This window comes from Psammomys obesus, unplaced genomic scaffold (genome assembly GCF_907164565.1).
Source record: "Psammomys obesus unplaced genomic scaffold, mPsaObe1.curated_primary_1811, whole genome shotgun sequence".
Taxonomy (NCBI): Eukaryota; Metazoa; Chordata; class Mammalia; order Rodentia; family Muridae; genus Psammomys; species Psammomys obesus.
The window spans coordinates 11,356,638-11,382,139 of record NW_026585689.1 but is presented as its reverse complement, the minus strand read 5'-3'; the positions used below and the strand labels follow the sequence as shown (position 1 = coordinate 11,382,139).

At 43.3% G+C, this 25,502-nt stretch overlaps 2 protein-coding genes across 3 annotated transcripts in view; both read left to right on the top strand.

Annotated features, from left to right (window-relative positions):
• Cmss1 (cms1 ribosomal small subunit homolog) overlaps positions 1–1,446 on the top strand; it is a 305,385-nt gene extending 303,939 nt beyond the window's left edge. For both annotated transcript variants that reach the window (XM_055594264.1, XM_055594274.1), the window contains one exon: positions 1,183–1,446. In XM_055594264.1, the coding sequence (XP_055450239.1) occupies positions 1,183–1,266 (84 nt within the window). In that variant the 3' untranslated portion in view covers positions 1,267–1,446. The remainder of the gene's footprint in view (positions 1–1,182) is intronic.
• A 6,764-nt stretch (positions 1,447–8,210) lies between these two features.
• On the top strand, positions 8,211–24,235 carry LOC129667252 (cell cycle control protein 50C). The gene is made up of 7 exons (XM_055594800.1): positions 8,211–8,402; positions 11,559–11,669; positions 14,561–14,662; positions 15,524–15,611; positions 16,026–16,166; positions 20,220–20,429; positions 23,876–24,235. Exons 1-7 carry the CDS (start codon positions 8,211–8,213, stop codon positions 24,058–24,060), a joined length of 1,029 nt encoding a protein of 342 aa, XP_055450775.1. The 3' UTR covers positions 24,061–24,235.
• Positions 24,236–25,502: the final 1,267 nt, after the last annotated feature.

Here is a 25,502-nt window from a genome sequence, read left to right as displayed (position 1 = left end):
CACTAAATGACCATGGCTCCTGCCCCACTAGGACATCTGTACTTCAAAGAAGCCAGATGATCTGGAGGACTTGCCCTTTTCCTGCACCTCTCATCACAGACACAGTCATCCTTGCCATTCCTTCTTATATAGACATATCTGGCCAAAGACGGGGAAGAGAGGGTACATCATTGCTGGCTTCTCCACTTCCCCACAAAACCTGCTTACAGAATCTACAAAGACGCTTTCGTTTCATGTGGAGGGTTTGTGCGTCTCCTTAGATTCAGACTGAATGACTGAATGCCTTTGTGGGCACAGCACAGCTTGCTGTGTATTTATGAAAAATAGTTCACTGCCCTCATAATGTAGAAATCTTTATTTTGCCATCCACCATGTTATTATGGAACAATTTTTCAATCTAATCTGATATGTGTGTGCGGGGGGCTATATAATAATGAATAAGGCAAGCCTGTCAGTCACCTACTGGGACTAAAGCATGGCAGTAACTGCCCAAAAGCCTTGGGATTACGGTTTTAAAACATGCCGTGGGTTAATTTACCACATACAACTGCCTCCCCAGACTGAACAAAGTTCATTATGATTGATTGGTGAGTTATATTTGGCATCAATTCAACTTAAAAAAACATTGACTTAGTTTCCTATGTATGACCCACGTGTGCACGCACACTCGCACACACACTCTGCCTCCATGAATAATCTTTGGAAAAAAAAAAACTAGTTAGCTGTCAGACACATGAGGCCAGATTTGATGGCTTCTATTATATCAAGTTTGAGTAGTCCACTATAACAATGTCAAAAATGTGTCATCATAGATATTTCCATTATGTCCGTGTCATTAACAATTATCACAAGGCAGTCAGACCTATACTGGATCTTTGTGTGAAACCTGGATTAAAAAAAGCACACTTGGGAGTCCTTGAACTTTTTCTTTTGCACAGATGCAAACATAAAGGCACTTTAAGGAAACTGATGTTTTACACAATACCTCTCTCTTCCTTTACTTACGTGACCTTCAGCTCTGAATCAAGCATGGATTCAGCCTTCTGGATAGGCCTTTTGCCCTCTCTGGTTCTGGTCACTTCAGCTGTATAAACACACGGGACACCGGGTGTTGCCTTCTTCCACCAGGACTATTTTTTGTTTAATCATACCCTTTCTGTTTTGTTCTTTTCTCGCATTTAGATAAGAAAGGAGGTTTTTGAGCTTCTAGATATGGGAGTGTTCAGCCTATGCAAGTCAGACTCCTTGAAGCTGGGTCTTTTCTAAGCCTGGTCCTGAGGAAGAGTCCAGCGCCAATATATTGCAAGTGCTCACAAGCCACTGTGATATAATTGCGTTATCTGCATCACCCAGAGGATCACTGAAAATGCACAGGGACTCTCGACAGCTGTGAACCTGTCCTTTGGCTCATACCCTCAAACAATAAAGCTCTGCCTGTGTGTGTCATCTTGTTGAACAGACGGAGTCTTTCTTTCTCCTCTCCTTTGACCGTGCAGGAAACAGCAGTTGAGAACCTGAGCCACTTCCCTCTCTGAGCTTCAGTCTTGTGGGCTGCAAAGTAGGAATGCCATCTCACAAAACTGTCAAGGAGACTGTGAAATGGTGCTCAGGGAGCAGGTTGGTAAACTGATGTCTGACGGCTGGAGCTGGAGCTCAGAAATAGACTTCCCACAGGTGGTTATGGACACCAGAATCCTCACTATCACCACCAGGAGAAGGCTCCAAGTCTTAAATGCTCTCACTGGCCTGGGATGAGTCCCCGTTCCCTCATTTCTGATTGGTCAGGTTAGACAAATGAAAGTGAGCTACTGTGCTCACAGTCCTGGTCAGCAGCTCAGCTGAGAAGGAAGTCTGTTGGGTCTTTGTCCTAGCTGAAAACTAAGTCAGAAGTACAGCTTCTTGTTACTTACATTCTTTTTTTCACATTTCTATGCCCCTTCTCTATTCCCTCATGGGAAACATAGTCTCAGCACACAGCATGGCCAACAAAACCAGGAAGAGCAAATATACCTGGTTCAGGCAGATATAAATACAGCAGCCTTATTCATTTACATGTTTTGACCTTTTAATTTGAAGTGATTTTCAATGTGCACAATTTTTGCAAAAACAATGTAGATGATTCCCACATCTCCTTCCCCAGGTTCTGCCAACGTTACCATCTTATTTACGCAACGCACAGGTATACCAAAACTGACACACCAACATCAGCACAGTTAAACGAACTGTAGCCGTCACTCTTGACTTCACAGGTTTTTCCTCGGATGGCTTCTTTGTAGCCCAGGACCTAGGGGAGGATCATGATGCACTTGCTCTTCTTCCTTACGATGACAACGTCTCATTCTCCATTTCTCCCGTGATGTCACATGACAAGTGTTATCATTCCTTTTGTACACTATCTTGAATTCCAATTTGACTATATCATAGCTTGAGGTTTTGTAGGGTTTGGTCAGACCCACAGTGGTGGTATGTCCACTGTGTCATATCAGGGGGTGCATAATGTTACTGTGTCCTAGTACCAGTGACAGCAGCCTTGCACAGCAGGTGAAGCTGGTCCCTGCCCCTCCCTCCATGGTAGAAGTATGCGCCGTTTTTCCCGCGAGGTCAATATCTACTTGGAAGAGTTAAAGATGTGCAGGTATCTTTTTCAAGCCACCGGTCATTTTTAGCAGCCATGGATTTATTACTGCAGCAATCATTACTGTAGTAACTTTTCTATTCTTTCATTCTTTTGCTCTCTATTGGAATCCTCATGAAAAGGAACTTTCCTTTTTCTTAGTTCCCTGTTTAGTTATTACCTACACTAATGAGGACACAGCATTGTAGTACATTACTATTTTTACTTTGTTGTTCAATTTCTTCTGCTTGGTTTGTTTTGTTTTTGAGTGAAGGTTTCCCCGCGTAGCCCTGGCTGTCCTGGGACTCCTCTGTAGATCAGGCTGGTCTCAAACTCGGAGATCCCCCAGACTCTGCTTCGTTAGTGCTGGGATTAAAGGCCCGGACCACCATGCATGGCTACTGCTCAAATTTTTGTCACTCTTACCATGTTGGTTGATAATCCACTGTGTCAAGCACTGTGTGTGCAACTCGTGTTTATTGCCTGCTTCATCACTGACACAGTGCTAAAAGAAAAGTGCTATTCACACTCTTAATCCATTTTCTGTTATTTTGAGATGAGCTCTCACTGGGTATTCCTTGGCTGTCCTGGAACCCACTATATAAACCAGACTGGCCTCAAAACCTCAGAGATCTACTCCGCACATGCTGGAATTGAAGCACATACCACTATGTCCAGTTCTTACTCATATTTTTTAGACAATCTCACAAAGAACACGCACAGTTCAAGTAGTAAAAAATGGAAGTCAAGTTCAGGACTTTCGGGAGTTCAAGCTGTCCTTTTGGAAACAAGCATGCAGCAAACAATAATAAAAATAATAAGGGAAGCAGATGCTATCGATGATAAATTTCATGTTCTAATTATTCAAGTTAAAGAGGTTGCAAACACAATCCAGCAAACCACACACTCCTGCGCCCTAGAGAGCAGCGCTCAGAAGACAGGAGTGCCGGCCATCTTCAAAGATCCTGATTGGAGCCCATTGATGAAAAGAGAAAGGAGAGCTGCTATGGAAATGGAAATTCAAACTATGAAATTATGTTATGGCCAAACCCAACCCTGTCATTCTTACTCTTTTAATGCCGACAAGTGAGATTTTTCTTAGCCAATAGTAAGCAAAATAGATTACATACCTTCCTAATCCAGAGGTGTAACTCTGTGTCAAGTGGCATGTCTTAGATAATGTAGAAAAATATAGACCAGGCATTTCATATGAAGACATTGCAGACTAAGTGTGCCAAATTTCAGAACAATCCACTCTCATTTGCCCTTAAAACTAAGACCATTGTGAACAGTGCACACATAATCATAGCCGTACTTACTATGTTTGCATTCCTGCAGGTGATGTAAAAAGACAATTAGCTATTGGCTAGAGAGTGCTGTGACGTCCTTCAGACATTACCAGAACACCTGTGCTGACTGTCCATGAACTTAGAGAGTCATTACAAGGATTCCAGCCACTCCTTTCTGTTCCCAACTCCCATCTGTATGTAATTCTGCCCCAACCACATGCAGTTTTCGGAGTTACTAAGACATATAGCAGGTAGACCGTTTCCTGAAAGGTGGATGCCACCTGTGCAGCTGTGACAGACTTGTCATCCCTGCTAGGATGAGATTTAAGCAGTGTGGTGGTTTGGGGTGTCAGTGACCCCATCTTCTTGCAAGCCCAATAAGCTCATCGATTCAATAAAGTACACTGCATCAGAATCATTTGGACTGCCATTGGTTCTCTGTCTTCAGTGAGTAGACGTGTTCACAGCCCCTTTTAAATAGTGTGCAGACCAGAATCTCACACCATGGTTACAGAAAAATAAGGACAAGGGTTTTTAAAAGAAAATCCCTTGAGCCAGATGTGGTGGTGCACACCTTTGATCTCAGCACTCTGGAGGTAGAGGCAGGCCATCTCTGTGAGGTTCTTGGACAACCTGCTTTACCAAGAGAGTTCCAGGGCAGCCAATACCACACAGAGAAACTCTGTCTCAGAAAAAAAAAAAAAAAAAAAAAAAAAAAAAATCCAAAAGGGTGGGGGAGGGGAGCATAGCAAGAAAGAAAAGAAAAATGAAAATCTTTCTCCAGTTTTTCTAGTGATACCGCCACTACTAGCACATAGGTGTCAGTCGGAATGATGTTTCTTAGACAGGCAATTTCCCCCCTTAGGGAACGTTTGCAGTGCTTAAATTATGTTTGAGCTGCACAACAATGGGGCAAGAGGCTACTTGCTATCGGCCTTCAGTGGGAGCTGTACCTGACCCTTAGCAGGTAGAAGTCAGGGACGCAGCTAACTATGCTGTGCCACAGCAGATTCCCAGTTGCCAATAGTATAGTAGAGGATTTGTTTATTAAGGAGCAAAGCATATGACGTGTAAGTTGTATTATTTAGAATTGCATTTGAGACCCACTCTATGAGCTCCAACTCAGGTCCTAGCAGAAACCTACTACTGTTATTCTTCTAAAGGAACATAGGAATAAAATGACTCCTAATAACATACGGCTGTACCCATAGACCAGTGCCTCACTCGACCCTCAGCAGAGGAGATTCTTTTTGCAGTAGACGGTAGGTAACAGAGACCCACAGATGGAGACTGTGCAGACCGTGAGAGACTTTGGAGCACTCAGTGCTGAGTGAGACATCAACTCCTCCCCTCGAAGCTCAAGGATCTATTTATGGGGAAGAGGATCCAGAAAGACCAGAGGTGGTGGACAACTCCAAGGAGGCAGCATCTTCTAGACACAACAGGGGTGGAACGCAGAGGAACTCACAGAGCCTGTGATAGCATGTGCAAGACTTAAGTTCAAACCAGTTTTTGTTTTGTTTTGTTTGAGAGAATGAGATTGAATGGGTAGGACGGGGAGAAGGAGTTGAGGGAACTTAAGAATATGATCAAAATAATATGATGTGACTAAAATCTATAGTCCTAAAGAAGCTAAAGAGCAAGGAGGACCCTAGGGATGAGATTTAATCCTCATTCAGAAGGACAAAGAGGATAGACATCAGAAGTAGGAGAAGATAAGGAATGGGACAGGAGCCTTCCATAGAGAACCTCTGAAAGACTCTACCCACCAGGGTATTGAAGGAGATACTGAGACTCACAGCCAAACTTTGGACAGAGTGCCAGAATCCTAATGGAAGAAGAGGGAGCTACAAAGACCTGGAGGAGTCAGGATCTCCACAAGGAGAAAAACAGAGCCCAAATACCTGAGCCCAGGGGAGCCTGTAGAGACTAATACTCCAACTAAGGACTATGCATGGAGAGGACCTAGACCCCCGTTCAAAGGAAGCCTATAGTTTCCAAGTAGGTTCCTAATAAGGGGAACAGAGGCTGTCTCTGACATGAACTTAGTGGCTGGTTCTTTGATCACCTCCCCCTGGAGGGTACAGCCTTGCCAGGCCACAGAGGAAGATGATGCAGCCAGCCTTGATGAAACCTGATAAGCTAGGGTCAGATAGAAGGGGAGGAGGTCCTCTCCTATCAGGGGACTAGGAAAAAAGCATTGGAGGAAGAGGTAGGGTAGTTGGAACTGGGAAGAGAAGAGGGAAGGGACTGCAAGGGTATACCAAGTTAATAAATTGTAATAAATTAATAAATAAAATAAAATTTAAAATGTGAAAAAAATAAAAGATCAAAAGTTTAGAAAAAAGTGAATTTGATAGGTGGCTATAAAACGTATATCTGGTTATCTCTCTTAAGAATATTGCCCCAGAAGTGTTCACACTTACTGCCTATGATGACGTGTTTTATACTGTGTCAACATGGCCGAATCACATGGTGCCAGAGAGTTGATGAGGCATTTTTCTGTGAGGTTGTCTGTGATGATGCTAACATTTGATTCATTGGACTTAATTAAAGCAGGTTACCCTTTGTTCTGTCAGTGGGATCCATCCCTTCATTTTAAGGCCTGAACAGAACCGAAGGCTGGCCCCCTCCACTTCCCCCAGTAACAGAATTCTAACTGAAAAACTGGCTCTCCCTAAGACTATGCCAGTCACTTGGTCTTCAGAATTCAACTGAGACACTGGCTGGACTCTGCAGATTTTGGACCTAGCCTCTATAATTGTGTGAGACAATTCCTTATACTATATGTTTATGTATCTGTGGATGTGAATACCTGTAGAGCCATGATTAAGACACTGCCTGGGAAACTTTTTAGTTTGTAATCTTGCTTTATAAGAAGACTAAGAGATACTGCTCTTAGTGGCTTGTTATAGAAATAACCCTTTTATTGGGTATTATCTGTTCCAACATTGGAGCAGAAACATAAGTCACAAACATGCCACAAACTGTTTTGGGAGACAGTTTTACACACATAATCTAATCTCGTGCTCTATTGCTACTCTTTAAGCCCAAGTCCTTAGCCATGCTCACTTAACAAACAACTAGCACATGCTGACTGCAAGTGTACATGCTGACATCTCTCTCACACAACGCTGTGTGGTAGAGGGACAACAGCCGCTGGTCTCCTCACAACTTGCCGGTCGGGCCAAAAACCTCCCATGGGTAATTTGCTTTTTGTTCGCTTGTTTTGCAAGTATAAAGATTGATTCTGAACTGGAAACCTCCTACTGTGTGTATTTACATTCACCTGATATTCTTTTAAATCAGGTACATTTTTTTTTTCATTGCCTTCTTTCACACCCATACACATGGCTTCTCTGTCTGCTTCTATATCCTCTGGCAGTTTTTTAAGGAAATAATTATAAGTTATTAGCAACCAATGGAGAAAAACCAGAGCTAATGCTGTATTGCAAGGCTGAATATCTAATAATGCTTCACCAACCTCTAATGAGTAGATTTCATAGAGCTTAAGAGAGACTTTTTTTATTTTATGTGTATGAGTATTTTGCGTGAATAAATATCTGTGTGCCACATGTATGCAGTGCCCAAGGAGGGCAGAAGTAGGCATCAGATCCTCTGAGACTAGAATTACAGACAGTTGTGAACCACCCTATAGGGTGCTGGGAATCAAACTTGGGTCCCTTAAATACTAAACTATCTCTCCAGGCCCAAAAGGAAATGTAACCTACATGTTCTGCCTGTGTCTTTCTTATATATGAAGAGAGACAGAGAGAAAGCTGCTGAAGTTAAGTACATTAAGTACATGAGTGTATTTTTCTATAAATCCCTCTTTGTTTTGACTTTCTGTAGCAACACAAATGACAAAGCTAGTTGTAATCTCAGAGCATTCTCCCAACATATTTCATGTTCCTGTTATACAATAGCCATATTTGGGGAAAAGCCGATATCCCTAACTTTGATTGTATTAATTACCAAAGATTTACAGTTTCTAAAGATATATTCAGAAAAGGTTTGTGCCTTGACGTGGTCACCAAATCTCTGAAATGGCCTGTAACAGATACTGGTTTTTATAGACCTTGAGGAGAACATTCTTAGCCCAGCAGGCTTTCAAATAAAATGCACCTAGCACTGCCCCAGAGGGTTGTGCTTCCTGCAGCTAGCAGGTCTGCAGAGAGAACAAGATCTGAAAGCAAACTTGACTTCGTGACTTCATGTAATTCTTCATGTACCATTAGCTTTGTGTGATGTTACTGTATGAATGTTCTAAATGTCTCCAAAGTATGTGAGTCACCCGCAGGACCAAAATGAAGATGCTGCCAGTGTATGACCTGTCCAGGCTGCCAGAAAACACAGCACTGAAGCAGCAAACGCTGCCTGCCCACCAGCTGAATTTATCTGCCTCGGTGGTCCTCTCTATCTTTTTTGCCACGGGAGGATTCTGCCTCTCTATGGGCATCATCCTTCTATTGTCTGCAAAGAGCACCAAGAAAATTGAGGTTTGTCCTGTCTTACATTTTTAATTTCCAAAGTTTTTCGGTTTGGGACTGAAAATGGGAGCGATCGCTTTAAGAACATAGCCCCTCAAGGGGAAAACCAGATAGGACTGGAACCACGCAACTTCAGGCTGGCAGAGATGCAAATGGGAAAAAAAGCCCCCAGTGTTGACTCCACTCATTCTTACTGCCTCACTGATCACATCCAGCCACATTTATATACAGGACCTGGCCAAGTCAGTTGATCTTAAAAAGCCGAGTGAGCAACAAACAGGTAAAAGGAGAGAGACAAGTTCAAAGACTGCTAGGCCCAATAATCCTATAGGTAAAGGGCACAAAATAAAGATCTTGGGATTTTTTTTTTAAAGCATGTATATTTTTAAATGTTATTCTTGTAAAATTAACACATCGAGGTTGTAATAGTTTACTGGGCACAGCAATTTTTTTTTTTTTAGGACACGTTTGCAATATAATACTGAGCATATCAAGGGAATGGTGGACTTGCCTTTCCTTGCAATTAGATTCTAGCTCCGCCCTTCTAGATATTCATGAAATATATAAGGAGTTGCTGTGAGCCACTGACATACTGCTGTGCTGGGTGTGGATTACGTGGATTATCCTTTCTGTGTTTGGTTTGCAATATCAGCTGCATTCCTCCTCCTCCCTTTCTGCCTCTGGCTAATTAACTGTTCTGCCTGCAGGTGTCTTTTAGCAACTCACTTGTATTTGTGAGACCATGCAATATCAGTTGTTCTAATATCCTCCACTTTGGTGCAAATGACAAAATTTTGTCGCTATGACCAAATCATGTTCTATTGTAGAGACATCATTTTTATTCATCTGTCAGTGAACAACTATAGAATCGACCTATAATATTATGAATGAAACAGCAAAAAAATATGGGAATATGAGTATCTCTTTGATGTGCTCATGTCATTTTCTTGAGCTATATTCTCAGTGAGATGGACAGATCTTACGGTAAACCCACCTTTTTGAAGAATTCTATTTTCCCATACTGGCAACACTTATTTATGCCAGGAGTCCATAAACATTCCCTTTTCATCCAACTGTAGTGGCACGAACCCTTAATCCTAGAACTTGGGAGGCAGAGGCAAATGGTTTTCTGTGAGTTCAAGACCAGCTTGTTCTACATGGTTTGTTCCATCAGAATCCGTGAAACTTGCCTAGGCTGAAACGCATATCAAAGTAATGTGTTTGTGAGGTTGATTTTCATTTTAAAAATAGCTCATCACATTTCTTCCATAACTTTTTTTCTGGATGTTCCTTCTTCTGGAAGGAAGACTTGGCAGGGATGGGAGCCAGTGGGGGTGGGGTGGGGTCACAGTCTTCACTAAGAAGCAGATCATTGCTGAATCATGTTACCTCATGCATGAGACAATGACCACATCCATCACTGGCTGTTGACTAAGGCCAGTCTTCAAATAACTATTAACAAAATGCTTTGACCCCATGACATTAGGGAGTATTTCCCAGGACGTCTGTTTGATAGTTCTTTTTGTGTGTTTCAGACAAGGTTACCTCTAATACCTAGCACCAGCAGCATCCAGAGGGTAAATCTCCATTTGTACTTAGAAATATTTGGTTTCACCAAGTGATAAGATAAACTCAAAACTCAAAGCCCGAGTGACTTAGTAGAAGAATTCAAAGTTGGCCTTTCCTTTTCTTACCCTGGAACGCAAGGAATCCCTCTCTTCATAAGTCACTTTAAGTACAAGTGACACTCGCCTCTCAAATTCTACAAATAGCAGACTACTGTTTTTGTTCTGTTTTTTTTTTTTTAATCTATAGGTCTATAAGTTCAGCTAAACACTGAATTGCAGATACAGTCTCTACATACACAACATGTGAAGGATATGTATTTCCCACCTAAATTCTTAGACGTAGAAAGCAGCGGAGATACCACCTGGTCAAGAAGTATGTGTATGGCCACGGAACATTTCTTTTCAAAATGGAACCCATGAAATACAGTGCGCTCTAGTGTGACATCACTTGTAGGAAAACTGTTCTGTGAAATACACTGATCATCAGAACATGGATACTGCAGGTTAAATAAGTAAAATTACTCCAGTCAAAGGAGGGGGTTGGCCACACTGGAGGCCCATTTTTTGATGTTCTTTATAAACTGAAGAATAGTTCCACAACCAGAAGAGGCATAAATACTATCAGTGTAGTCGCTCAAGCCATGGCACGTGGGTAAAGAGTGGTGACCTAAGGCATCCACAGCACCTTGGTATTTACACTTCACTTTCAACCTCAGCTCCTTACGGGGCTTTTGTTAGTTTTCTCCTCATGAGAATCCTTCATCCTGTTGGTAGATTACCAAAAAGAAAGCCACACCCTCACTCCTTCGAGCTTCCATGTTGCCACAATCTTCTCATTACTCTTGGTCATAGACAGGGAAAGAGAATCTGCCCACAGGATGGGGGAGCACCCGACCCCAGAGCCTTTGTCTCTGAGCCTCCCTCCCACTGTCCTCCCACTGCATTACCCCCAGAACGGAGTGTTGACCGCCTTGCCAGAGCACACAGGAGTCACCTACTTGGGGCATGTGGCTCTTTTTAAAAGAATTCATTATACAGTTTTTCACAGAGCTTCAACTTTCAAGAAGCAGACCACGACACCTCCCCAAGCTGGCTTATTCCACATACATCAATAATATTATTTGGAAATATTTGTTTTCCCATTCGGTCACTTTTAGTAACTTCCTCCAGAGGACATGTAAAATGATTAATGTGAATATTTTCCATACAATAAAATGGAAAAATAGAGAATGAGCTCCCTGTGAAGGTGATTAGAGTTATGGGCACAGTTTTCCCGAACCATTGACTAATACCTTCCCAGCAGCCCTCCTGTGACTGAGAAGGAAAGCAGCTTCACCCCAGCAGATCACACGAACATGCAACAGACACATGGAGTTCCAGGCCAGAGGCAAAATGCCTCCAGGCGACCAAGTAAGAAACTGTAAGAAGGCCTCCTCCCAGGTACCCCAGAAAAGCTCGACCGCACAGCAGGCTGGCCTCTATCCATGACACAGGCTCCATCTCCAAAAGCATAGAAGACCCTGGGAAGGCTCAGGCATTGAATATTAAGATGTGGACTCATGTAACCTTTAAACTACTGCTTTTCCCTGCCCGACAGATAAATTACACAAAGATCTGTGCCAATTGTTATAAGCTACGGGAAGATAGTTCCAATTTTGACAAAGAGTGCAACTGTTCTGTTCCCTTTTACCTTCCGGAGAAAATGGAGGTGAGTTCAATTGACTTCATGCTAATGTATGTCCACCTGTCTCTCCACAGGGGGTTTGCACTTTCCCTCAAATGCTTTCCCAAACCCGGAAAACAGAAGAAATAAAGCAAGGTAGAAATGGCAAGTCTTGAGGCCATGACCCTACAACTTCAGCATGACCTTTTGTCTAATTATTGTTCTCACCTTTTTTTCTGTTTCTGAACTTGAAGATTCTTAACTTTCCAACCTAACTTATATGATCAACCACACAGTTTGGTCATAAATATCTGTGTGGGCAGGGCCGTTAACACCTCCTGTTAAGTGAAAACGTTAGTGGCCTGGGAAGCTATTGACTTGGCCAAGGTCACACATTGTTAGTCTTACCAGGTGGCCTTCACCTTGGATTCCCCCACCCCCAGTCATTTTAGCAGCGCAGCTCAATCCTGAAGAGGCTCTCAGCCTGGCAGTGTGAGCGATGCCAAGAAATTCAGAGAGAAGTCCCTGCTGTTGGGCAGATTAAACTCTCATGCTTAAGAAGGTTCTAGGGAGATTCTGTGAAGAAAGAGGAGGAGGCAAGGAGGGCTGTTCCCTCTAACTTTAGGGAAGAAGAGGGAAGGGGAGAAGTGATGGGTTTTCCAGAGATGATAATGACTTGGGTTTGGGACCGGCTGAAGGAGCTGCAAGCGGCCGGAAAGTGGAGTGTTCAGTGGAGAGGGGAGAGAAAACTAGCCTGGATTCCTACATATAGGCATTCAGAAAGAAAGGAGGGGAGCAGGTTTGGGGGGGGGGTGTTGAGAGGAAGAGGTGCAGAATGCAGAGCACAGGATAGACCTTTGAAATATCTTTGGGACATAGAGGAAAATACGTTTTCTGTTTTGTTCTTTTCATTTAAATCTTGACTGCTAGCGAAGACCATGGAGACATAAAACTCTCTTCTCAGCTCTCACCGCGGGGAGTATAGCTGAGGGGCCGCCCTAGCTCTGTGCTCTGAAACCATTCTGCACCTGGGCCAAGGTTCGGGGTGGGGGTGGGGGCGCTTAAGAGCCAGTGACTGATCACAGTGGGGTTACCAAGGCAGGCTCTCCCCAGGAAAGGAGTGTCCCGTGAGATACCGCATAGATCTTCCAGTCAGCCTGCTGAACACCCTTAAGAAATAGTGCAGCCTACGAGCTTCCTTACCCAGCTCCTTCTAGCCCTCGAATCGCTCTTCCTGAATTCCTTTCCTTCCTGAAGCCTCAAAATATTTAAATTTTTGAAGAAAGAAAAAATAATTCAAAGTATAAAACCCAGTATCAAATCTATCTGTCTCTGTCCTTGGGAAAAGCTCAGAACTCGTTGCGCATCTTTACCAGAGCACAGGGAGCCTCCGGCCTCCTGCCTTCCAGGCGCCCGGCAGGCCCACCCACCTGCGCATGCCCAGCGACTCCAGTTTCAAGTTACACCACCTAGATTTACTTCGAAACTGCAGGCGTGTGGGTGCTGCATACAAAATGTTTGTTGTGGTAGGCTTGCCCTTCCCCCAGAGGAAGGCATCAGAGGAGAACTGCGACCACCAGAGCACTGTGCGCAGCCTTATTTAGCGCAGTGCAAAGACTAGTACTGGGTCCATCCGCTCAGCGGTACCCACCCACCCACAGTCAGGCCATCCAGTCAGCACCTCCTTCAGATCACTGCCACAGACTCGCAGCCACGCCCCATCCAATCCTCCTAGCGAGAGGACTCAACTAAAACCGAGTCCCTACTGAAACACTCAACATGGCAGACCTCACCCATCCCAAAATACACCACGGCTATCCACCCAACTGCTCCTAGCCTACCATTTAGTACAGTCAGGCTAGATTCGTCACGGATCTTAGCGCATCACCGCAGACAAGAGATCCCTGTCCTACAGCAGCGGCGGCTGTGGCTACTCCTGAGTCCCCCTCTGCCATAGCATATAAATAGACCGCAGGAGAAAAATGGTCTCCCGCAGCATCTTAATACACAACCTATTCTTCACATACAAGGTCATTACCCTTTGACTGCTACCCCACTCAAGAGCACTAGCAAATACTGGGTGAGCAGCAGTTTCCTCTTGATCGGGCCATGCACCCCGCTCTTCCGGGGAAAATCACTGGAAGGTTGTTGGATATTTATTTCTCAAATCACTTCTGTGGCTCAAGTGCCCGGACTCTACCCCCGGAAGTTGACAAAACTGGTGCTGTAGCCCACTGGCTCTCAACCCAATATCGCAACCTCATGTTGCGGTGACACCCCCCCCCCCAACAAATATAACATTTTCGTTGCTATCTCATAACCGTAATTTTGCAACTGTTATGAATCGTAATGTAAAAATGTCTATGTTTTCTGGTGGTCTGGGGAGAGCTGCTGCCGCATTGACAGTTACCACACCAAAGAGGTTGCCAGGAAAACTTAGACCAGTGTTGCTGATGATCCAGCTGTTTGAGACTGATTAATCAAGGACTCCGAAAAGAAACTCGTGTTTCAAGGAAAAATATTTAGATATCGAAATCTTATGAACAGTATTTTTAAAACTTTAGAACATGCTATGCAAAAACATGTTTCCTGATTTTGTCAAGAAGACACAATATTTGTAAATCTCAAGTAATGTGTTGAAAACACACAGCCTAAAGCTGGCGTGGTGTTGCATAGCCTTAATCCCAGCACTCCACAGGTAGAGGCAGGCAGATCTTTGTAAATTCAAGGCCAGCCTGGTCCCCTGTCAGCCAGGACTACACAGTGAGACCCTGTCTCATTTTTTTTTCCTTTTTGAGTTTCTAGTTTCTAAAAAGAAACTTTCAGTTCCCATCAATGTTTCATGTACTGTTTTATCTCTTTGAAAAAAAAAAAAGTGTTGCTGTGTACTAACATCCCAGTTAATTTATCTTACTTCTTATTTTTCTTCGATGCAGGGTAATGTTTATATGTACTATAAATTGTATGGTTTCTATCAGAATCTCTATCGATATATGTTATCAAGAAGCAACAGCCAACTGCTGGGTAAGGATATTTGGGTAAGGATCAGTTCTGTTTGGTGTAATGTGTTCCTCTCTTGTTTAAAGCCAGGTGGTTAATTCAGTCTAAAAGACAGGAGCTGGGAGGGCCTCAGCATGGCGGGTTTTAAAGATGGAAATGTTCACTTCGTTCTTATTTAAAGTGGAAGGGCTGAGCATTTTACGTAAATATCATCAGGAGAGAGAGAGAAAGAGTACTGGTCCCCTTAAAGGCAGTTAGAGTAGGTACTAGGCAACCCTTTTGTGCATTTTGAGACTTTGGTCTCTATTTGTTTCACTTGCTGACCATGTTTGTCTGTCCTTTCTATCACTGAGGCCCTGCTCTGTCCTACTTAAAGGAGATTTGCTTGAATAAAAGCCTTTGGTTTAACTGGATACCTTTGTGGACCTGGAATGATAAGGTTTTATTCCCAGCAGCTCAGACACATTAGTGAGGCTGTTCTCCTGACAGTCTGGGACGTAATAACCTAGGTCTAGCAAGCACCTCCCAGTGATGTCATCTAGCTATGGAACCTGATCAGAGCGCACCTCCGAATATGGTACTTTAACAGGCTTTGAAAACTGTTCCCACTGATACTCAGCATAGCAAGGTAAAAATCCCTCCTGCAGATAGCTTTGCCATAATCTGTATTGTTGACGAGGAAATAAAACACCTAGACATCCACGTGCACACATATCTCCAAAGAAGGAACGTTCTCTGGTCTAAGTGAGCCAGAAATCCTAAGGAAAACAGGGAGCAGCCCACACTCATTGCCCATGCCACTACACTAATGAGGGACGTTGCTCCCTGCCAGTGGTCTCTTTCAGTAGTCTGAGGGTTTGCCAAGAGCGCTTCTAACTGGCACGCTGTCTTGTATACAGGATACCCAGAACTGTTCTCCATTCCAACTGTCCCACAACAGCACTCCCATCATTCCCTGTGGTGCAATTGCCAACAGCATATTCAATGGTAGGTGACTTTTTCCTACCTCTCTAGTAAATATGTAACTTCCACATCCAGGATGTTCCCCGGACAGCTGAGCGGATGGTTTTATTTGCTTAGTGCCAACTATTCAGTCCAGGGTAAGCCAGAACATTGATGCCTGGCATTTCATTTGTAAATAACTTCTCCCTTGCCAGCAATCTGAAAGAATAGTCAGGGAACTCGAGTTGAATGGAGCCAAAGACTATTTTTCAATAATTGGCTCAATGTTGGGAGAGGAAAAAATGATCTCATGATTCAGCATCTATGGCACGTAGGAGTGCTGAGTGTCTGAAAAAAAAAAAAAACTAATTTGTTTTTCATCTGTGTCTGGGGCTGCATTTTGTAAGGTGGCAAAATGGCAACTTCGTATCTCTACCATAATTTTATATTTTATTTCAGATACCATAATTCTTTCATACAACCTAAATTCATCTATAGATATAGAAGTCCCAATGCTAAAGAGTGGGCTTGCATGGTGGACAGATAAGTATATCAAATTTCAGAATCCAAGAAGCACAGATCTTGCTAGTACATTTGCAGGTAAGATCTAGAAAGTTGCTCAGTATCCCGCCCCTGTTCTTTCTCTCTCTTTCTCTCCCTCTTTGAGTTTTGGTAGAGAGGGTTTCTCTGCACAGCTCTGGCTGCCTTGAGCTCACTATGTAGACCAGGCTACCCCAGAACTCACAAGGCTCTGCCTGCCTCTGCCTCCAGAGTGCTGAGATTAAAGGTGTGTGCCGTCATGCCCAGTTCCCATATCTTTGTAGAATGTTGTAGGGGGTGGGGGAGACATGAGGATTCTTTTTTTTTTTTTTTTTTTTATTTATTTTATTGCTTTGACTCCTATCGCTCTAACTTTTCAAAGCTTGGGTACCTCCTTTGTCTTCCTATTAGAAACATGAAATAATTGGTTTTGTCCCAATTAACCATTAAGAAAAAGTTAAATGTTTTAGGAAACCTGTATTTAAGCTGTAATTTATTGGGCAACCAGACACATTGTTTGTTTGTTTGTTTGTTTGTTTGTTTGTTTGTTTGAGACAGGGTTTCTCTGTGTAGCCATGGCTGTCCTGCAACTCACTCTATAGACCAGGCTGGCTTCAAACTCAGAGATCCATATGCCTCTGCCTCCCAGGGCTGTGATTAAAGGTGTGTGCCACCATGCCCAGCTTCAACTGGATAAATTTTTGAGAATAAAAATTACTACTTATTTAAATTTTTATTGATTGATTAATAAATTGACATAGTATTGATGGGTCTATAAAATAATTCTACTCAAATCTACTTTAAAAATTTAAATCTCCTTTATGCTGGTTTTTCAAAAATTAAAATATTTAAATGCATGTTAAATACCTTTTGAAATTCCCTTCATTGTTATCAAAACGTTGAAAGATAATACAGCAGAATTATTTTTCTGGACCTAGTCACATGCGTAAGTGGTTTCTTGGCCATGTGTGTTATGGCCTTACTATTTTTAATTATTTTAAAAAATTGTCTGCAAGGAATTCTGCAGCAAATCAATATGAAATTGTCAGCACCTTGATGTGAGTGTTCTCTCTTGACTCTGAGGAAATACCATCTCCATCCTCATAGCCAATTTTGCTAAGTGGAGGAAAATGTCAACTGTCACTCATTGTAGTGAAATATGCTAGTATTTTAATCCAAACATTTTCATGGACATTTTTTTTTACCTCAAAGCTTTTTTTTTCTATTTTTGATGTTTTTTAATTTAGATGTTCTGAATTTTGATGTTTTTGAAGTTTAGATGCTCAGGTGTAAACCCTGTACTTTCTCAACATCACCTTTATTCTTTCACAGAACTTTCTTTAAAACCAAAAGTAAAAATGCTACCAAGAGTAAAGACCAATAGTCTTTACAGAAGTCAAAACAATACAGGGCATACTTAAAAAATTTAAGAGTTGGGTCTTGTTTTTGAGCTGTCATTATGTAATTCGTGCAACGATTCCTTGGCGGTCACAGGAGCGACCTTTAACGCTCCCTCGTTTGGAAGCCCAGTCTTCAGCGATGCTGTGCACAAAGTCTTCATAAGGTAGCAGTCACGGCAGTACCTATTTGCCACTCTTTTAGAAAAGATTTTCAACTATCTTGCACAAAAACGCAACCCGAAGTTAAAAGGCTCATTTGAAGGAAATGGGCGGGGTCATTGCAGAACACACAGGAGCTGCTGATGGGCAAAAGCATTCCTTAAAGTTTCAGGCCTTCTGAAAACTCTGTTCAGTGGTGCACACGCTGAAGCACGTGCACCGTAGCGTTAACGGACACGAGCTTGATTTAGGTATGAACTACAGCATACTTCCTCTCTGCTGCTCTCTCCATTTACTGAGGAAATTGGCTTCCCCCTGGGGTTCTGCGCCACCAAATTTGCACTTTTTTTATTACCCCAAAAGCAAACAATTCAAACTTGTTGCCAGAGTTCTTAGCTTAGTTTATAGTAACATCTCTAATAAAATGCCAGGTTTTCTTATCTTCATGATTGACTTTCTAAGAGCTTTGCTTTGGTTCTATAAGAAATTAAACCCCAGGGTTTATTATTGCCTGAGCTTTCCTGTCTGAAGACAGTCACATAAAACTGACTTCATGTAACTGCTCACGGTTCTTTCTGTGCTAATGAGAGCAACACATTAAGACCTTTTCTCTGGCTATGAAAACAACAACAAACAAAAATAAAATAAAATATAATATAAAATAAACCTGAGGACTAGAGAGGGTAAGGTGCCTACTGCACAAGCATAAGGACCTGGGTTCGCATCCCTGGTAACCACATCAAAGCTGCGTGTGGCAGTGCATACGTGTGACCACGGAGCTGTGGGCAGAGAACAGGAGGAATCAGGGGGGATCCTGGAGCCCTGAGCCAGCCAGGCTAGCCAACCAGTGTACTCTAGGTCCCCATGTCAAAAGATAAAGGTGGAAAGATGTGCAGGAAGACACCCAGCCAGTGTTGATTACAAACATGCGTGCGCTCTCACACATGTACAAGCTCACACACATGTTCACAGGAACACACACGCACAGTGGGATGCTGTGCAGCCATCCCAGCTCTTGGAAACAGGATCTCTTAGTCTCAGTCTGGCTGGCTCTGGACTCAGAGAGATCCCCCTGCCCCTCACTGCTGAGGACTAGGCCAAAAAAGGTGTGAGCAACCGTGCCCAGCTCCAGTTCATCTTAATGAAGTCGTGCCCCGCTCCCTCCCAGGAAGGATATATCCACGGACCTCCTTTAGGAGTTACAACCACTGTCGGGACACAGTCTTTAGTCACAAACTTTTGGAACAAGTTCAGACTTCTTACACGTTTTATTTTCACGCGGTCCTTAACATCACTGTTGTCGTGTGGGATGACAGCAAGCAAAGCGCGTGGTCTTCACCAGCTTCGGGCTCCTCCTGTCCCAGATCCCTGAGATCCAGGATGGCGGTACACCATCCCACTGTGTGTGTGTGTATGTGTGCTTGCGTGTATGCGCGTGCATGTGTGTGTGCATGTGTTCACATGTGTGGTACATTTGTGCACATTATACTCTGTTTTTGTAGCCGTCTGCAAGTTCCTTCAGGAATCTCAGGCAGTTTTTTATTATTATCCTTGAACTTTTGGTACATAGTAAACAGTCAAGTAATGTTATTGAATGAAGGGATGAATGGATGGATGGATGGATGGATGGATGGATGAATGAATGAGAGCAAATGATCCAAATTAACTCACTGAATCATCTGTCTCTACCTCCCAAACACTTGGATTAAAAGCATGTGACACCACAACAGTCCAGAAGACTTCTTTATCTTTTGAGTTTCCTATAGGTGGAGGAACCCGCTTGAGAGTAGTAGAAAATTCCTCATACAATTTGCTGTCGTTAGTTAGCTATCTGAAATTCAACGTGGTCTCTTATCAACTTTGGCAGACTGAATAAGACTCTTCGGTCCCTTCATCAAGCATTAATTGAATACCCATTGTGTTCCAGGCACTGGGAGAATAAATGCTGGCCACAGATGAGGGCGATTCTGTTTTCAAAAGTGCTTTGTAGAGCGGGCACAGCCATGCTCTCCGTAGAGAATAGAAGTGCGAGAGTCAGGGCGAAGCCAACAGATGTGTCTCCTGGCTTCATACTGGGCCTATGATTCCAGGGCTGGCCCCTTCTTCCCTCTTTCTTTGTTGCTTTGTTTGTTTCTAAACATTTATCATGGGGAGAGTGTGGGTGAATGTAGGGGGCAGGGAATGAGTGTGCTACCATGTATGTGGGAGAAGTCAGAATGCAATTCTTGAAAGCTGATTCTCTTCTCCCACTATGTGGGTTTCAGGGATTGAACTCAGGTCTTCAGTCTTGACAGCACGCTCCCTCACCACTGGGCTCTCCAACAGACCCTGATATCATCTCTCAGCAACCGTATAAAATTACCGTACACTCTTCCTTAGAATTTAAAACCAATATAATCAATGATTGCATATTAAACTTGTGCACACACTCTTGTTTTTGATTTTTTTTAAGTCATCTTTCCATTTCTATTTCACTGTGAATGCAGTTCTTTCTCTTCCAGAAAATTGAAGGAAGAGCTAATTTTGCTCTGCCATATTCCTCATTGTCCCACAGGAAGCGCAAAGCCTCTGCACTGGGCCAAACCTATCTACGAACTGGATCCAGATGACCCAGGAAACAACGGCTTCATCAATGAGGACTTCATTGTATGGATGCGGACGGCTGCCTTTCCCACGTTCAAAAAGCTGTACCGCCGACTCAACCGCGTGGACTACTTTGCTGAAGGCTTACCCGCTGGCAACTACAGTTTCAACATCTCCTACAGTATCCTCCTACGGCGTGCTGCCTCCTCCGTATGCAGGCAGAAACCTGGCTACTGGTTGTTGAATTCTTCCGTTCTGTTTATGTCCTCCAGCCAAATGATGTGTACCACTGAAAAACAGATAGCTTATTTTATAGTAATACAAACGGGGGGGTGGGGGGTGGAATGCTGCGTCCTTGATTGGGGGTGGGGTGTCTCTACCTCGGAACTGACATGTCAGGAGAAAAACATGCAAATTCTGTTCATATCATTGTGTTTGGAACCCTCCCAGGAGAAAGAGAGACCCAAAGAAGTGACTATGTGGATTTACTAGCTTTAAAAGGATTATCAGTTGTGGAAGAACACTTGAGGGTTGGTTTAACCAAACCTGTTTGTGCTTATTCCTAATAGGAAAAGTCTTCCTTCCTCTTCCTTCCTTCCTTCCTTCCTTCCTTCCTTCCTTCCTTCCTTCCTTCCTTCCTCCCGTCTTTCCTTTCTTCCTTCTTCCCTCCGTTTCCCTCCCTCCCTTGTCTTCTCTCTCTCTCTCTCTCTCTCTCTCTCTCTGTGTGTGTGTGTGTGTGTGAGAGAGAGAGAGAGAGAGAGAGAGTCTCACTAAGTAGCTCTGGCTGTCCTTTAACTCTTTTTGTAGATCAGGCTGGCCTCAAACTCACAGAGATCCACCTGCCTCTGCCTGTGCCTCCGCCTCTGCCTCCCAAGTGCTGAGATTAAACATGTTTGTCCCCACAACTGACTAAAAAGTATGTCTTCACGTGTCAGAGGGCATTTTTCATCTCTCTGTGTTTTCAGGAGAAGGTGGAAGGGCAGTATGCCCTTTTTGCACTTACTGATGTTCAGGAACCTTCAGCCAAAGTAGCGTGCAGAAGTGGCATACTTGGGGTTAGCTATCAAATTTCTTCAGCAATCAAATTTCATCATATAACTGTGTCCAAATTATGTACTTAATATGTCTCTTTTCTTTTAAGGAGCAACACCCAGTAGTGCTATCAGATATGGATGAATAGTGGAGTGGTTTTGTCCCCAAGAAAGACCAATAAACAGTAGACCCAGACATCTGAAACACTGAGGTGAAGCACACCATCCAGACTGGGATGAGGTGGGGAACTGAAAAAATAAAGGGGAGCGATAATAAGAGCACATTTGGGAGGTAGACTGGACTAAGAGAAACTGACAGCGACTATAGAACTTTTAGACAAGGGTTAGAGCAAGGGAGCCTCTGTCTCCTCCCCTCCCTCACCACCCCAGGAAGCGTGAGGCCTCTGTACTTGGCCAAACCTACCCATGGACTAGATGTAGACGAGCCGCAAGCAACGGCTTGCTCAATGAAGACTTCACTGTGTGCATGCGGACAGCTTGCTTCAGGCCCTGCCAGCAATGCTGCAAGCCCTGCTCCGCAGATGTGTAATCTCCCTCCCTCGGGTCAGAGCCAGCCAGTGGGAGTTGACATCTTAGTAACAGACATCTGGGCCAAGTTAGCGGGCATATGTTCCAATAACGGATTTGTGATTTTTTTCCCCCTCCTAATATAAAAATACAAATGTGACTTTGGATTTAGAAAACCAAGATTTAACTACAAAGTGTACGTAAGTCTTATCTTTAAGAAGTTATATATTTACACATAATTTATACTGACTGTGGTCCTCAGAGTTCATTTTCCTGAAGTAAGTAGATTTCCTTGGCTAGACTGTCACCCACCTTTGAAATGTCCACCCGATAAAGCACCCACACCTCTTAGAGCATGCCAGGGTTACTGGCTAGGATTGTTCTAGAGGACACCCAGCAGGCCAGAGCTGCTTCACGTTGAATTGTCCATTTTCGCAGTCTCTCCAGGTCCTGGGGAGGGGGTGGATGAGAAATTCTTTTTTTTTTCTCCACCCCCCCCCTCAGCTTTTGGGCACACTAAGCATTTGCTCTTCCACTGAGCTCTATCCCTAGTCCTGGGATGGAAAATTCTATGTGAAATGCAAATGTCCACGTGTGGTCCTCTGCCCTGTTCCAGGATTTCTCCTTTCTCCTAGAGCAGGTGTGTAGAACTCTCCAAAGGGAGAGTGGGGGTGCTCCTCTGTCAGGTCCCTGCTGATGTGACATCCCTGTCTCATCAATCTTTCATTTTCTTCCGCAATCATTGCTTTGAAACAATTGTTTTAATTGATGCTGCCTAGTGAGTGCTTCTTGAGTTGAATCTCCTAATCCCATAGACTTTGTCACTCTCAACAGAAACTGCAGAAGAAAAAGATAAAACAAACAGACAAAAACCAAATTCCACCTTCCCCCGCTGCTGCAGTTCATTTGGGTTGAGTACAGGGAAAGGAAGGGGTGCCCTACAATGAAGATACCGTGTCTGTTCTCTCCGGACATGCCCTCCTCGATGACTTTGTGAGTAGCCACACTTGAATGCTGATCTCTAGACTCTCCACGCACAGCTTCAATGCTGAGTGTCAGCCCTCTGCTTGCGCTACCGCTGTGTGGCCTGGCTAAAGAAGTAACCCTGGACTACTGCACTCCCTCCTACTGGAGGGGAAAGGATGCTATTGTTTTGTGGGTGAGGATAGGACTCTTCACTTCAAATGAACTGAGAAAGAACAGAGGAGGCAGCCGAGGTGAGGCAGCACCCAAGGACCAGGAGGCTGAGGAATTCCAGTATTGAAAAAAAAGAGAGAGACAGAGGACTTGTTCCTAACATGTTTCCTTGTGCCTTTAAATAGCTTATTGCCAAGAGACTGGAAGCCTTAAAGAGCTTTGCTGGGAAATGCCTCTGTCCTCTGTGTTGCTATGAGAAGGCTTTGTTTGTTTATTAGTATCATTTACAAAAGGCACCAGATGTTTAAAACCCTCAGGCCACATGCATCATGGAGATGACATCATTAAAGTGCTACATAGCAAACCCACTTCAAACATTTTCTCACCAGCAATAGGGACACTGACTTTTCAAAACCCCAATAAATATGCCACCTTTAGAGTTCTCACCAATAATGTCTCACTGTTCATCCTAATGTTTTATTGATTGTTCTTATTCCTCTTAAAGAATTCTCTGTGTTGAAGGCATTCAAACCTAAGCCAGTGAAAGGAACTTTACCTTCTCTGAGTCTTCTGATCCATGAATAAAACTTCAGGTCTACCCTGAATGCTACCTGTTTTCTCTGTGCTACCTTAGGCTCACCAAATGGAGTTAGATTACCTGTTCACTAGCTAGCTATCAGCAAATTATTTAGATCTGCTTATGTCAGCACCATCTTTGTACACTATGACTATGGACAAAACCAGGGTACCTTGTTTTGACTGATTTTATTCTAGCAAGATAGAGTGCTATTAGAGAATGTGGGAGCATATGAACTGAACAATCAACTTTTTTGTCTGTGAAAAAGATTTTATGTAACTTATTCTAGTGTGTTTGTATATGCCATGCTACAGATGATAAATACTGAGACACATCCTTAACAGATCTTCTTAGATTTTCCAGTAACCAAATTCCAAGGAGAAAAATCTGTTGTTCTTTCCACCCTGACATGGATTGGAGGAGGAGGCCTTTTCTTAGGACTCACTTACACGGTGACGGGAGCATTGACATTGTTGGCCTCTTTTGCCATCCTTGCAATTAACTTGTTGCTGAAAAGGAGTAAAAAATACTTCCTGTAAGAAGGAAGGTAAGACTTAAAAAGAAGAACAGCAAAAGTAGACAACGGAATAATAGAACCAAAGCTTGAAATGTTTCTGAGACAGCTCAGCAAGGGGTACTGACTGACTGAATCAAATAGATCCCAACTGCATGGATAAATAGATTCCCAGAGTAGGGTGAAAAGGAGGAGGAGAATGAGGAGGAGGAAAAAAATATGTGTGGTAGAATATTCTTGAAATAAAGATAATAAACATTTTTGAGCTCTAGACCTAGTGTTTTAAGAATTTGTTTGAAGTCGTTATACCTGAGAGGGGTTGAGTTCCCTGGAGGCCTGAGACTAGGACAAGCACAAGCAAACCCTACTGAGTCCTTTCAGCTCTCCAGTCAGGCTCGGTCTTCTGGTTGGATGAAGTTTTAGATCTCCAAAGACCAGTTGCTGACCTGAGCTTCAGAACCGAGTTACAACCAAGTTATTCTGCTTAGACCAAACAATGCTTAGACATGTCCTGAGTATCCAAATTATAATACACCAAAAAAGAAAGTTCCTTTTGATACCCAAGATAAAGGTGTTAGGAGTGACTGATTCTTAAAACTGTGTTGAGCCTGTTGAGGACACAAAGCAATTCTGGATGGATACTAAAATAACACTATCTAGAATACAAATGATGGATGGCCTCAAACATACTATCGGCCCAGGCTGCCCTTAGATAATCCTCCTGCCTCAGTGTCCCTTCTGCTAAGATTATAAGTACTTGTCACCACATTAGCTATATTAATCATTCGCCTCCTTGCTATGACAGAATACCTGACAAGAAGGAAAATATCCTGATGGTGCACCGTCTTCAACCCCAGTACCTAGGAGGCAGAGGCAAATGGATCTCTGGGAGTTTGAGGCGAGCCTGGTCTACATAATGAGTTCTAGGACAGCCAGACTTAAAAAGAAGGAAAGACAATGACAAGGAAGAAGCAGAATCTTCTAAGGGAGGGGGGACTTATTTTGGTTTATAGTTCCATCATGGCAGGGAAGGCACAGCTGTTGGAGCAGGAGGCTCTTGGTCACATTGCATTAGGAGTCAGAAATGAGAGAGAAAGATGGATGCTGGTACCCAGCTGACTTTCACCTTTTTATGTGCTCTGGTACTCTCCAGGCCATGAAATAGTGTTGCCCACATTCATTTTGGGTCTTCTACTTCAATTTAAACCAGACAATCCCTCACCGGCATTCCCAGAGGTTTATCTCATAGGTGGTTCTGTAGTTAGCTGTATTAACCATTGCACCAGGCTTAACGTGGATTTTACTGTTTGAATTCTAGCCATAAATATGAAATATGTAAAGGAATAACTTTGTAATTTTTAAGCACAGAGTGAGTGGCAGTTTGTTGCAATGCAGTGGGAAGTCAGTACACCAGCATTCGCAAAGCTGGAGTCGTCTCAGCAATGGTTGCTGGCGCTGGAGTGACCT